At 42.0% G+C, this 14,076-nt stretch overlaps 1 protein-coding gene across 1 annotated transcript; it reads right to left on the bottom strand.

Moving 5' to 3' along the window:
- Positions 1-9,380: 9,380 nt before the first annotated feature.
- LOC130208357 (PAK4-inhibitor inka2-like) lies at positions 9,381-12,425 on the bottom strand. Its single transcript, XM_056437433.1, has 3 exons — positions 12,078-12,425; positions 11,879-11,917; positions 9,381-10,461 (listed from the first exon to the last, which is right to left on the bottom strand). Exons 2-3 carry the CDS (start codon positions 11,894-11,896, stop codon positions 9,499-9,501), a joined length of 981 nt encoding a protein of 326 aa, XP_056293408.1. The 5' UTR covers positions 11,897-11,917; positions 12,078-12,425; the 3' UTR covers positions 9,381-9,498.
- Between the last annotated feature and the right edge of the window lie 1,651 nt (positions 12,426-14,076).

The following is a 14,076-nucleotide window of genomic DNA, read 5'->3' as shown; positions in this document are numbered from 1 at the left end:
AGGAGGACATGTCTCTCTGCCAGCCAGGAGCTTTTCAATCTGCTCAAATACTGCTGCACTGGGAAATTTGGTGTTTGCTCTCTGCTGCAAGTGTACTCTATAGTTTACACCAGATCACTCTGACCAGAGAGGATGAGTGTATTTTAGTTTTGGGCCAAAGAGAAAGAGGTTACGCAAGACGATGTTAATAGTTTGTGTGAAATGCATAAGGAAGTACACCCCCAGAGCACCATTTCCTACATTCTCACTCGTTTCCCAAATATAAATACTAATATTGTGAATTTGGTTGAGGGTGGATGCATCTGGTCTCTCACATGATCATATGACTTCACCCTCTGACCCTCTGACCCTCCCTTACCCACATGACGGGTTGCCCTCAAACCTACGATCAACCCAGCTGATCCTCTATGACACATGATTTGAACTTGGGTTACACAACACCGCTTTTTCCGGCACGGCTGGTATCTCCTTGAAGAATGAAAGCACTTATTAAAAGGTTTTCCATTCAGCAGTTGAGCAATTTCAAAGAAATTGCTGAAGCGTATTCACTGACTACATACACATCTGTTTTTAATAGGGATTTCTACATGGAACCCATGGTGGTTAAACTGGTCCAAGATCACCAAAAGGTTGTCATGCTGCAGTTTCTCTATACTCCAGCACATTAGAAATAAATCTCTGAAAAAGTAAACAAACAACCCAAGGGGTATCATTATGATTATAATTTGTGTGACTGCATGGCCTCCAAGGACATTTTCTCTCATTTTTCTCAACATTTCTATTTACACTCACCCTGCTCTGGCATGTATCAGGACAAGAGGTCACTAAACAAGTTTGGCCGTCATAACAAATTATCCATCGCCAGACACAGTGGGAGAGCAAGTCAGCCATGACCAACTGGTTAGACAGCAACATAAAGCAAACAAATAGCACATCGTTATTAACAAGTGGGCCTGCTCTGATGGGAAAAAGTTTAAATGCAAAAAGTTGAGCATTTTTTTGTTGCAGTGAATTGAAAGGACATCATCCGATTGAGAAGATGAGCTGGAGGGGGACGTCAGCAGGAAGTGAAAATGTCAGAGAGAGAAAAGACTCGGAGGAAGTGGGAGACTGAGAGATCTTTGAGACCACACAATGTCTGCTTTCTGTCCGTCCCATCTGAGACTGAAGAAGGACTCTATTGTGTGGACGTGGAGCGAGGGTTCTCTGTCTGGAGCTGTGGAAGGACAGCTAGTGGCGCGACCATGCTGTGGAGCACCACAGGAAGACAACTTATCAAGGTCACTCTTCTGACCTCAGTTTCCTGCTCATCAGAATCACCAATTGTGTGGCCCAACGGCTCACAGGCATGTCAGAATTCTGATTACTGCTCACAGCCCAGTCTCTCCACTTTCACTCACATCCTAAACGGTGCTATTATTCATCTCTCTTCTGCTATTTTATTCCTCGTCAGCATTGGCTCTTTCCCTTCCCACTCCTTCCTCATACTTGTAGGATTTATGTCTCGTCTATCTACCTCCTCTTATCTCTCCACACCTTGAGCCAGGCAGGCCCACTCTCCCACACTGCCAAAGTCTGTGCTGCTTCCTGTGTCTGCGATATTTGGGTAAGACAGAGGGTGCCTTACTTCCCCAATCTTTGAATGTCAGTCACATGAGCTATTTTCAGACATGAACGATGGAGAGAATATGATGGCCGATATGGACAATTATAAATCACCCTTTTTTTGCCCCGGGGGCAGTTTTTAAGAAGATCACATGCTGCTTACTTTTGGTAAAAAGAGCCCCATGAAGCCCGACAATCAGAAGGCATGAGGGTGTGCGTTTTTATGAGCAAAATGAAGAACAGCATCCTCGCCTCCTGATTATTCTGCCTCATTAACTGTAACCGTCTGTGTCTATACTGTATCAAAGCATACAATGTGACAATGTTTGTACGTGTGAAAGTGTGAATATTTGTGTTTGGCAGTAAAAGTGTGTGTTTGCTGCAGGATGTCTCGTCTGTGTGACTATAAACACACATTGAGCCATGTGGCTGTGAATGGACTTGGCAAAACAAGAACTGGGGGTCGCTTGTCACCAGATGTGGCTTCGGCATCTTCCACAGGCTTTGTTTGGAAAGCCTTCTTTGTGGTATTTATTGTAACCATTTCCAAACGTTTCCAGTGGTAGCCCTGCAAAGTGAAAGAAGGGGCTGCACGATGATGAAGTGTAATCTACATATAGCTGTATAAACAAAAAGAAATCTGAGTCTCCGTCCCATTCTCACTCACACTTGTCTTTTCTATGTGGGAAACTGCTTCTTTTTGCAAATGCTGAAACATGAGTCTCTGCAAGAAATAGAAAAGCCATTAATTGTCTCCAGAGAAGCTAATGCTTTTTCCATCCCCGTTACTGTGGTGTTTTCCTCTGTTTCCTCCGGCTCTGCAGCGGCTCACGGGCCCAACGCTGACTGAGCCAGTTGTGGGTGAACTGGAACATGACACAATGCAGGCTCAGGCCGGTCCCGACTCACGTGCACATACGGCCAACTCATAGTAATAGTAGATGGGAAAGAATGGAACTGCATTCCAGAAGTGGTTGTTTATTTAAGCTTTTTTTTTATTGGAAGAAACATTTTAATAGAAGAGAATGACTCATTGTAATGTTACAGAAATTAAGAAATATCTTTAATGCATGAAAACGCTTATTGAAGCTCTAATGCTATTATGCATATGGTTAATTGGATATATATGGATTGTACACAGTGGATGAAAGGAAGGAGTTATATCAGAATAGTGAAAATAAGCATAATTGATTTCCTGTAGTGAAGTAGTCGATGCAGAAAATTGCTGATTTTGCCGAGAACAAATAAGATGTAATTTCTGTAAAAGCAAAGGTTTAACGTTGATACAACTTTTCGTTGTCATGTAGGAATAGTTCAATCGTGTATCTATGCTGATGCTGAAACCAACCAATCAATGGCATAAGCACAGTGGGCTATTTGGACCTCTAATGAGGCCGGTTTATTGCATGCCATGGAATTGTAGGTTAGCTTGTAAAGCCGTGGGTTTTAGTGAACAGAGGAAGTAGGGTCTGACCTAAGAGGCCCTGTTTGGCCATGAGAACCAAACCAAAGTCCTCTGGGATATTTCGCCAGTGTCATCTCATCTGTTATGATTCCCATGAACCTCGTTGTCCGTTTATAGTCAGCAGAAGAAGAGAGCAGCTGTGTGGTTTCTAAATAAAGCTTGTGTGAAGTCCCCTGATTCCCCGTGTTCAAATCTTATGTGGTCACAACAAGGAGAATATTAAATCGTTATGTACAGTAATAGTATACGTATGTATTTCAGTGGGCTATACAAGGAGATGATAAGTGTTAGGTACTTAAAAAACGATACATTTGTATTTTCAGTATTTTTTAAATGTCAAAATTATTACCTACGTACTTTCATTTTGAAAATCTACAAGGAAGTCTGTGTTGTATTAAGATATATAAGAATCACAACACAATAATGCAGTGAATTAATGACTGCGGAAATTATCTTTTAATTCTGGCCAGGGGAGTTTTACCCAAATAACGAGAAAGAAAACAAAAAAAGACATTAAGCGCAGTCCTTATTTGTCAGGCTGCAGGCTCAACACCCCCACTCTTCACTTCCTGTCCCGCTCTCTGTGAGCTGATGATAGGAGTTGCCTGTTCGTGTGCGCTTGTCTCAGCAGTCGTGAGAGGAGTCATCATCAGTAACATAAAATGAGAAATAGATTGTCTATATCTGTGACGGAGCATTTTTCTAGCAGACAAGTTTTGAATCGTCCTCTGGTTGTCGGACAGATATGGAAACCAAACACTGAGCATCTGTCCAGGTATTAAAACCAATGTATGTTTAGGCCTCTGTTAGAAAACGGCATACCTAAACTAAAAAGAGGTTATCTCTGCAACCACAACAGTCTTTAAATACTTTTAGTGTGTAAATATCAGTCTATATTTCATTCTTGCTCAGTGTTGATTGTTGTTGATTGTTAAATGTTGCTGTCCAATCTTGCACCACCGGCCATTACACATTCCTTGTATGTGAAAACATACTTGGCAATAAAAGGTTGTGGTTTAGCGGGTACACCGGCCAACAGCTGCCCATTTATCTCAACCACAGTTCTCAACCAGGCATGGCTCAAAACAAAAGGATGTCTGCAAACTGCTCAACATTTTCATTGTAAATCATCAATACAGCTATAAGAATGAGGTGGTCATCGTATTATCACGTTTTTTCAAGATTTTTGTGATTCAATTTTACAAAAGCATCAGAGTAGCTGTATATTATTGACAATTTACAGAAACATTCAACTTTTCTCACTCTGTCTCTCAAACACACACAGTGAGCAATATGGATCTAACAACACCATACATTGCATTTATATTTCACCACAATAAAAAAAATGATGTGTTCCAATTTCCTTTTGGAGATGACATCAATAAATATTACAACAGACTTTCAAAGCTTCATTCAAATACCTATAAGCCTACATTTCTTATGAAATATCTTGTCTTACCTTGTGCAATACATTTTTCTTGTCCCTGTTCCGTGCACAATGCTCCACGATACCATCAAAGGACTGATGTATCTGTCAGTTCGCTCAGGAAAGTGCGTTTTTGCTTCATTTTAATCCTCAATCTATTGTAAACCTGGACAGGTGAGAAACTGACTCCTTCATCGCTATTACTGACAGGGAAGAGTCAGAAATGGCCTAGTGCGTCATAAACATGTTGTAAACATAGATTGCAGACCATAATCCAGAGCAGTTATTTTGGGTGTGCATTATTAATTCATTTAAATCAGGGGTGTCACACTTATTTTCACCATGGGCCACATCGGCATCATGGCTGCCCTCAAAAGGTTGTAACCAAAACATATAAACGTATAAACTACTACCGAACATATTGTTAAATAACTCTCTGTGGGACTGTATAAATATTGTACATAAGAACATTTCTCTAATATAAATCCATTTCATTTTAGACCTTCAAAATAAAAGCACAGGATATTTTTTCTTAATCTTCTTTAAGAAAAGGTGATTACATGTCTTTCAAGCCATCAGGGGCCACATTAAATTACGTGGCCGGCCGGATTCGGCACCTGTGATATTAATAATCAAAACTAAACTAGATTAGGCCGAGATATCATATGTTCAACATCTGGGTGGTGCTACATTTAGCATGATGTGCACTTGTCAATCACGCTCAGGTTGACCTTATTTTGACCTCATCTGTGACCTGTCTGAAAATTCACAGTTTAATAACAGTGCCCTCTATTTACCAAGTTCTATGGGCTACTCAGATCATTTTAATGCGAATGGACATTTTAGCCTCCTTGAACAAATTATTTCACAATATTATATCTTTAAGCACCAATACGCTATTCAAAACAGTATTTTTATCTTCATGAAAGGATTCTCACTTGTCCCAGTTAAAGAATGACACTAAAACATACAAAGGAGCATAGAGTAGAGTGATACATAACAATAAAAGACCAGTCCATGAAGGTTGTCTGTTATGCAGAATATTTCAAAGAGCATTATTCAACAAGTACGTCTCTCAGCCCCTCAAATGCAGAAATCTAGTGTATGGCCATGCATTTGTAGATTGTTGTGTAGACTCATGATATATTATGAAAATAGTCCCCATAGACATATTAAAGGTCGACAATAACAACATTATTCATGAACCATGACATGTTAATGCAAAGTATATAATAAAAGCGCCACCCTGGGCCATTTGGCCTTGGTGCCTGGTTCACTGCAACATGAAACGCTTAAATTCCAAATTACGCATGACCTTGTCAAATCGCTCCGCTGGGATTTCATCAGAACCCAAAATCAATCGTATGTATTCATCGTGTTATCTTTTGTTTTTAGAGGCGATTCGTGACACACTTCTTTAGGATCCTTTCTTTCCAGTGGAAACCTGCTTCCTCAGAAGCATCACAGCTTCACAGCATGCCAAGTTGCTGCACACGACATAATTACCCTCTGATTACGCAGTAACAGGGTTTCAGGAGGTGTGAAGGCAGTTGCAGATCTACATGATCCGACTCAGCAGCCTTCTCATGTAAAAGCTGAAGAAACAAAATAAAAGTGGCTTCTTTCATTTTAAGAAAACTACAATAAAATCACCAGTTCAAGTTGTGACAACATTTATTCTGACATCTAGATATATTTAAGCAATGCGGTACCAGAGGCAGTAGGCCTACTGTATCGTCAATAATGTCCGCTTCAAGGGTGTTAGGCCTGACGCGTGAAACATTATGAATAGTAAGTAAGTAAATAGTAAGCTGCCTTTCAGCACTAAATGGTGTGTATCGCATTTCAGAAGCCGAGAGAAAATAGTCAGCCGGGAAGTCCGAATCTGTAAATATCTTTCCAACATTACTGAACTTAGTTTTGTCGTGTCCCAAACGTCTACAGGTTTTTACAACGCCAACATTTCATCTGTCTCACTTTCTTTCTTCTCTCATCAATTGTCATTCCCCCCAAAATAATAAAGTTCACACGAAACATGTTTGGTAACTGCCAAGTTTAAACTGACAACTAACGGTCACGCAAAATCTACCATTATTGTTATTTTGAATGCGCACTGAAATGTAACGCTCAGATAAATGTAAACAGCTGTCGGATATTATGGCTGAATAATGTACACCTCGTGACTCACTCTCAACCAATCAGAATGCTTGATTTCATCTACCCGTATTATAATTCTAGATATTGGTAAAGGCATCCATTAAATCTGCTGTGCAGCCAGTAAGCCATGGAGTTTTATACTGGTCAAATGTGATAACTGGGCGTAAAACACCATTCATTTCTGATCCCTTCCTCCCAATATGTGTTCACCTGGACAGAGAACGGCTTCTCTTCGCTGTAGCTCTGTTCACTCATATTAGAGCTTGTTTCTATCAACACACACAGAGCACAGAGAGGAGGACACATGGCCCATCTTCTCCTTCTGTTTACTGAAGGGATAATTACAACATGGGTGAAGGGAATGAGGGATTAGTGAGGATGAGTTCAAGCTCACAGCACCGAGGACTATCAGTGAGCACCAGGGGAAAGAAAATCCTCACCGGCGCTTTTAATTAACAGGAGGTTTGTTGTGTGTCCGCTACATTAGACTGGGCCACCCTGTAAGTGTGCGATGCCTCAGCAGATCATCTTTTCTTAATGGCAACTGGCACTAATGTATGCCAGAGAGTCTCATTTGCACCCGTCGTTCATCCTTTATAGTTTGAGGAAAGGTATTTTATTAATCTGTGATGGAGGGCGAACTCTTGAGCAATCTTCCTGGAGCTTCTTTACCTTCGTGCCGCTTAACGTGTCCCTCTAAAGGGGGTTTGGTGGAGCCGGCTCACGGGATGATACAGTTGTGAATGCTGACTAATTGCCATCATTCAGACAATAATATCTTGGCTCGTAAAGGGAACATTTGTGTTTTAGATATAAAGCATTTAGCTGGACAAAAACTATATCACGCAAGGCTCCTGTTCACATGAGTGATAAATGAGGACTCATATTTAATATGGTGGTCAGAGCAATAAGGGCGAGTAGCAGAGGTTCGCACTCCAGTCCACGAGAAGATGATGATGATTGTTCATTGTTTGCTGTCCTGGCTCCTCAGTGGTGGAACGAGCTCCACTGACATCAGGACAGCAGAAAGTCTCTACATCTTCCGCCTGAGACTGAAAACACATCTTTTCTGACTACATCTGGATTAAAACACAGATTTGCACTTCAGTGGCACTGGGATGGCACTTATTATGGTACTTTTGTAGTTCGACAGAGTTGAGGAAATGTTACTTCCTGTATTCTTGTTGTTCTTAGTTTATACTCTAGGTTGAAATGCACTTATTGTAAGTCGCTTTGGATAAAAGCGTCTGCTAAATGACATGTAATGTAATGTAATGTAATATGCATAAGTGTAACCTCAATTTACAGCAGTGAGGGATTAATTTCCTTCCATTAACGATGCTTGGCGTCGACTACTCTCCTTACTCGACGTACATGACAGACTGCTCTGGACATACGCAGTGTGGGTAATATGTGCTGGAGAGATGAGTAATGGCTGGATCCTTCGCTTCCTCCCTGTTCTCTTCTCCACTACTCTCCCTGAATGATTCTCAGTCAGCTGGGGGGAAGGTGATGTATTGATGCACTTAAACAGCTGCAGACCACTGGGAACTGGCGCGTGCTAAAAAAAGAAGAATCAACAGTAGAGCCAGAAAAATCTCTGGAAAAAGTGAACACAGATATATTTGCTCCAAGTTCTCTTGGCAAAGTATTCACTGTTTTTATCGTGCGTTGTCACACACATTTAAACTTATCCATGTTATAGCCGTGTCCTGATAAGTGACGTCCCACAAGGAGACCTAGATAATAAGGCTAAGACCAGCGCACCCACGAAGAACCATCTCTCTTCTGTTGCCCCCCATGCCCTTGGTATCAGACGTGATTTGTGAGGCCGGCTGCAGCAGGGAGCATGGGAATCAACAAATCCTTTTTGGGGGGAAATTCTTTATCTTTATAATGTCTGGTGCTATTTCTCCTTTGAATTGATGGACAAAGTGAATATGTAAAGCCAGAGGTGAAGTGATCATTAGCTTATCTTGGCGTTAATGTCACTCTTTACCCTCCTCAGTCGACCAGGAGCTGATAGTATCATGAACCAATGTGTGTGGATGAGTTGGTACCACCTTTACACCGCAAGAAGAGCAGGGAGCACGTTCAATGAAGCAGGGGGCTGTGAGTGAGACGCCATGCTTCATAAGGGAAGAGTAAACCTCGGCTCCATCTGCTTCACCTCTTTCTGCGTGGACACACGGGGAATTACCTCATCATGCACACAGCGCTCTGTGTTGATACAGCCTTCGTTTCTGGCCTGTAAAGAGCTCCGTTGCCTCGTTTACAGCCTCTCCAAAGGATTCAACTTTTTGTTGAGTAAGAAGAGACGCTTTTTTGAGAACATTGAGTCCCTTGGTGTCTAAACTTCGTATCTTGGTCAGCAAGAAATGAACTAAAATGCACTTTACAAACTCATTCGCTCTTATTAGTCCTGAAATTACTGCAAATCTGCTACTCTGTGATATCATGTTTGTCAATTTATCTTTTTTATTATGAACCAATTAACCATGCATTTACAAACTCCCTCATGCCTGCCCAGAGTATTACATTTCTAATGAAAACAAATGAACCTACATTCCATTGTTTCACCGCCAGTAATAGCCTTCGTTAATCCAGCGGTCCGGAGTCTCTGTCGAACTGTAATGAGCTGGAATGAAACTCAGATGACTCTGGCGGAAGCTTCATTCAAATAATGAAAACTGTGTTTGTGTGCCTTCTGGGAATTCAAACCAAACATTATGAGAACATCTTTATTTCCATTATCTTATTCACAGCATATCAGAAAATGAAAAAAAACAGTCATATAAAAAATAAAGTGACTCTGGGGATTGTCCCATCTTTACATGGCTTTGCATCAGACGTAGCCAAGGATATCTTTGCAGATTATGGGCTGTCGGCTGCGTGATTTCAAGAGAGCTGCAAAGTGGAAAAAATCTGGGTCCATCTCATTAATGCCTGAGTAAGACTGGTGGAAAAAGGGGACTTTGGGCTGCGATGCCATGACTGGACAGGACAGACGTTTTGGAGCATTTGCAGTTCTGTTAATATGCGCAGATTCTGTGGATCTCATCCTCACTCGGTCCTCTACACTCTTGGAAAGCCCGGCCAGTTTCCTCCTCATGTTGACAAGGAAACCTCTTCCCTGTCTACTTCTTGAGTTTGGCTTCAGCTCGGTGGGCTCGGGACAATCTGGTAAGTCCATCCAGTTCTGTATGAGGTCTGCAAAGCTGTTGTCACCCAGAACCAGCGGCTGGCGGTTGCGTCCTCTGGTCAACAAAGAGTTGGTCCAGTCCTCGGGGTCGCTGACCTCAAACGACGTCCACCTCTCCAGACAGGCATCGGACGTGGATTTGGGTCGAATGCGCCCACTTGGTGCTCTGTTCGTGCGAAGACAGGCCGAGGACGACACGCGCACATTCCGGGTCCTCCTGAGGACCACCACTTCGTCCTGCCACGACGCCTCGGAGTACCCGGAATCAAACTCCAAGCTTTTCTGACTGCTGGGAGAGCCCAGGCCCAACCGGCTGCTGGCGTTGTCCTCGTCCTCCTCCAGATGACTCGCCAGGCAGCAGGCCGAGTCGTAGGTGCTGGCCGTGCTGGCATCAGATATCCGCTGGCGTGTGCGCAGCTCTCGCTGCAATGCTCGCTGCTGACAGGCACGTGCCACTGCAGAGTGGTGCACTAAAGCCGGGAGTTGGGTACTAAGCGGCCGTCTGGCCGGAGGGCAGGTTTTGCGTAGTTGTTTCAGGTCTTGCAGTGACCTCATCATGTCCTGCATCTGCTCCCGTAAGCAGTCGCTTGAGTCACGCAGGCAGAGCTGAGGAGACAAAGAGAGAGAGTCAGACACAAGTGATATCACACACACATCAGTAGAGCCAGACCGTTTCGAAGTATTCATTTTTTTTTAATGGATCTAATCATAAGAGTTGAGTAAATGCAGAGCGTGTGATTGTAATGTTGAAGACCTGCCGATCAAAGAATACAGGTCGTCAATAGGCCGATTTCAACACAATGCTAATTCATCTGTTAATTTACTCAGCCACACCAGCAACGCCCTATTTTAATTGACCGAGGCATGATTCAACTGAAAACTCAGACGTTATTACAGGGAGAGCTGTGTTAATGCTGAAGCTCAACTATTTATCTACATCCTGAGACAACTCCAGGGGCAAAGTCAAAACATCTGCAGTATATCAAGTGTTAACTGGGGTCTTGTGGATCTAGATTAAGCTACAGGGGTCCTACTACTCCTGCCTCTTTAAGGGTGCAGCGGCTTTGCCTATGAAATTCACCAGCGATACACTGAGGAATATAATACTCCTACTTCCTCTCTGACTCACATTGCTGATTGGTCAGAATCAGCCAGTGAGCAGCGGTAGCTCACTCTCAAACTCAAACAGGGCATACGAGATCATGTGACAGTGTGTGTGTGAGAGTTTAAGTGTAGATGTGAAGCAAAGGAAGAAAGATGAGCTCCCATATTATTTGTAAATACCGTCTAGCTTCTTCTCATTTCTTAACACTGTATATGTCTATGTATGTCATATAAGCAAGTACTGCCTGTATACATTTGTTTTCATTTAAATCAGATTTTAAAAAAGCAATGCAACTTATTGTCAAAAAAAGAGCTGACAGAGGTGAGATGTGCTCATCAGAGGGGAACCACAGGATACCGGTTCATATGTGGCCGCCATAGAGGTCACATCCAACATAACTGATGTCAGCCCACTCACCGTTGAACCTGTCGTGACCTCTCTGCTCTGAGTCTACACAATCCATTTGAGTATTTGACCCTGCTGCAAGACCTCCTGCCCCCATTGGCTATTCATCATAACTCTGTGAGATGTTACAAGAACTTGAGAAAGTACCCAAAGCTCAGGTTTTATAGGCATGGCTCCAACCAAGCAGGGTATGCGCACCATGTGAAAATAAAGTACTCATCAGAAGCAGAGACTGTCCTAACGACCTCCTCCACATGCTGCTTACACACACATAACTGTTGGTATTTACTCCACCAAGTAGCTACAAACTCAAACTGTGGTTGTGTTCTCCATATGTTGGGAGATAGCCGGACTGATTTTATATTTTTAGATTGCACTAAATACAGTTGATTTGAAATTTTCATCGCGTAAAAATATTAGTGGCCGCTGTCTGACATAAGAGCGCCTGAGTTTATGTATGTTTAAAAACTACAGTTAGTATAAACATAGATTATACGGAGAAAAGGAACTCACCATCTCTTCCCTTCTCATCTGTAGCCTACAACTCAGATCCTGCAACAAAAAGGATGAACCACTTTTAAAACAAGATAACGCGTACACAACCATTCTGTAAGAAATCAGAACAGCAAGTAAAAAGTAGGCACACAAACACACACACACACACACACACACACACACACACACACACACACACACACACAAACACACTCACTTCTCATGTAGCAGAGCTTAGACAAATGCGTAATGTGCCGTTCACAGAGGAAAGCGTCCCGAAGCCGTCCAGGAGGGGTTGCGGGCTGCACAGTGACCAGAGAGGATCCTCGGGCAGATGTGTGCTGGGTCTCCACGCCGCTCCTCTCCTTTTCACAGCTCCGCGCTCTGCAGCCAATTACAGCCGCTTGTGTCTGAATGAGCCAATCAGAGCGCAGGAAGCTACCGCGAGTCATTTCCAAGCCCGCCTCCGCCTGCAGCCAAACACAACTGCAAGAGATGGAAGGAAAAGGCCCACATTGTTATACCTCTGTAGAAAAAAAAACTATGATCTGAGTCCCTCTTCCTCTATATTTGATATACTCGAGTGATTTTTCAAAATTAGATTAATGCTTTTTCGTCCCTGAGGACGTCTTTGACTTTAAATCTGTTTCAAATGCATCTCACTTAATCTATTTAGTTGAATAGGTGGAATATCACAATCAAAGATCAGAACTTTCTGTGGTCCATTTGAGTTGTTTGTGTCTTGAAGCATAACTGTTTATAACTGTGTGGCTCTGTCCATGATCAAATATATTGCGTAAGGATCTATCGTTATGATAAATGTGCCAATTCCATCCTGGATGAATTTCAATTCAGTTTATTTTGTATAGCCCAATATTACACATTACAAATTTTCCAATCTGTACACATACAACATCTCTGTCCCAGGAACTCACATCGGATCAGAAAAAAATCCCAAAAATAGGAAGAAAAAAAATTACGGGGAAAAAAGGGAAGAAAAGAAAGATTTGGTCTACAAAATTACAGAACTATTGTAGAAAACTTACCAGTTACCCAACAACCCAAATACATTGGGTTCGCCAGATTAATAATACATAATAAAAACACATGCAAGATGCTGGAATCAGTGTTTTTTAGGCATTTCTTTCAGCAATTGGTCCATTTTCAGTTTACTATTGATGCATTTGTGTATTTTATTAAACCTTATGAAAATAAAGGCAAGATATGTATCAATTTCCAGTAACTTCATTTTATTTTGCAGGATTGTTGAAAGTCACATTGTAAAAAATATCCAAACCCCTTGCACTCCTTTTTGGTCTGCTCGTAACTCTCGTAGACAGAAGCTCGTCCTCCTGATGACTCATTGTTAATCGCTGAATTGGAGCGTAAACAAAATACCTGCATGTAAATGTGATAATCTGCCCACTAATTGGGCATTGAGCCTGTGACCCCGGCAGTCGTTGGGCACTCGCCCTTCCATTCACAATATTCAGTTCATGGTTGTTTATGCAAATCTTTAATGGGTGGAGAGGAATGCATCTGTTCACTACTGTATAGGGGGAATCCAGATCTGATGGTCTGCTGTTAAAGTGCAGATTTGTCTCCACAGCAAGTCCAACATTAGCATCCAGGTACTCACGGCATGTCCAAACGGGCTTGACCCAACACTTATCCTCTGGTCTCATGTGGCTCCTTCAGGGAGATTGTAAGCACTTTAATACAGAATATCTGTTATTTGACTTCCCCCTATTTAATTATAGTGTTCCACATATGTTCATACAGCTTCAATCTATAGTATAAGTACAGTACAGAGTAAGACTGGAGTTTGAATATAGTCCTTTAAAGAGTTCCTGAGAACTCCATGCTTTTACTTCTATCAAGAATATGTTCTAAAAGATAATCACACAACGTTGAGGGCACCGCCTTCACTCTGAAAGCCACCAACGCATCCACTCTACATTGTGCATTAAGTAATTACACAGGGCTATTCATGGAATTGTGATCTTTTCAATTTTCCACACAAGCCAACCTTTATTCTGATAATTCTGCTTTTAGGGATGCCTAATGGATATCATAATTATATGAGTTGGTACTTGAACACAATCCATTAAGTCCGATGAATACTCTCCTTTTTTATAATAGTTGATTTTAAAATGAGAATGTTTTGTCAGTTTTCTCTTGACATTGCATTTGTATTTCAGTGGTGGTGATTAGGG

This window comes from Pseudoliparis swirei, chromosome 18, assembly GCF_029220125.1.
Source record: "Pseudoliparis swirei isolate HS2019 ecotype Mariana Trench chromosome 18, NWPU_hadal_v1, whole genome shotgun sequence".
In the NCBI taxonomy this organism is placed as follows: Eukaryota; Metazoa; Chordata; class Actinopteri; order Perciformes; family Liparidae; genus Pseudoliparis; species Pseudoliparis swirei.
Note: the sequence above shows the minus strand (reverse complement) of the source record. Positions and strands in the feature narration are given on the sequence as shown.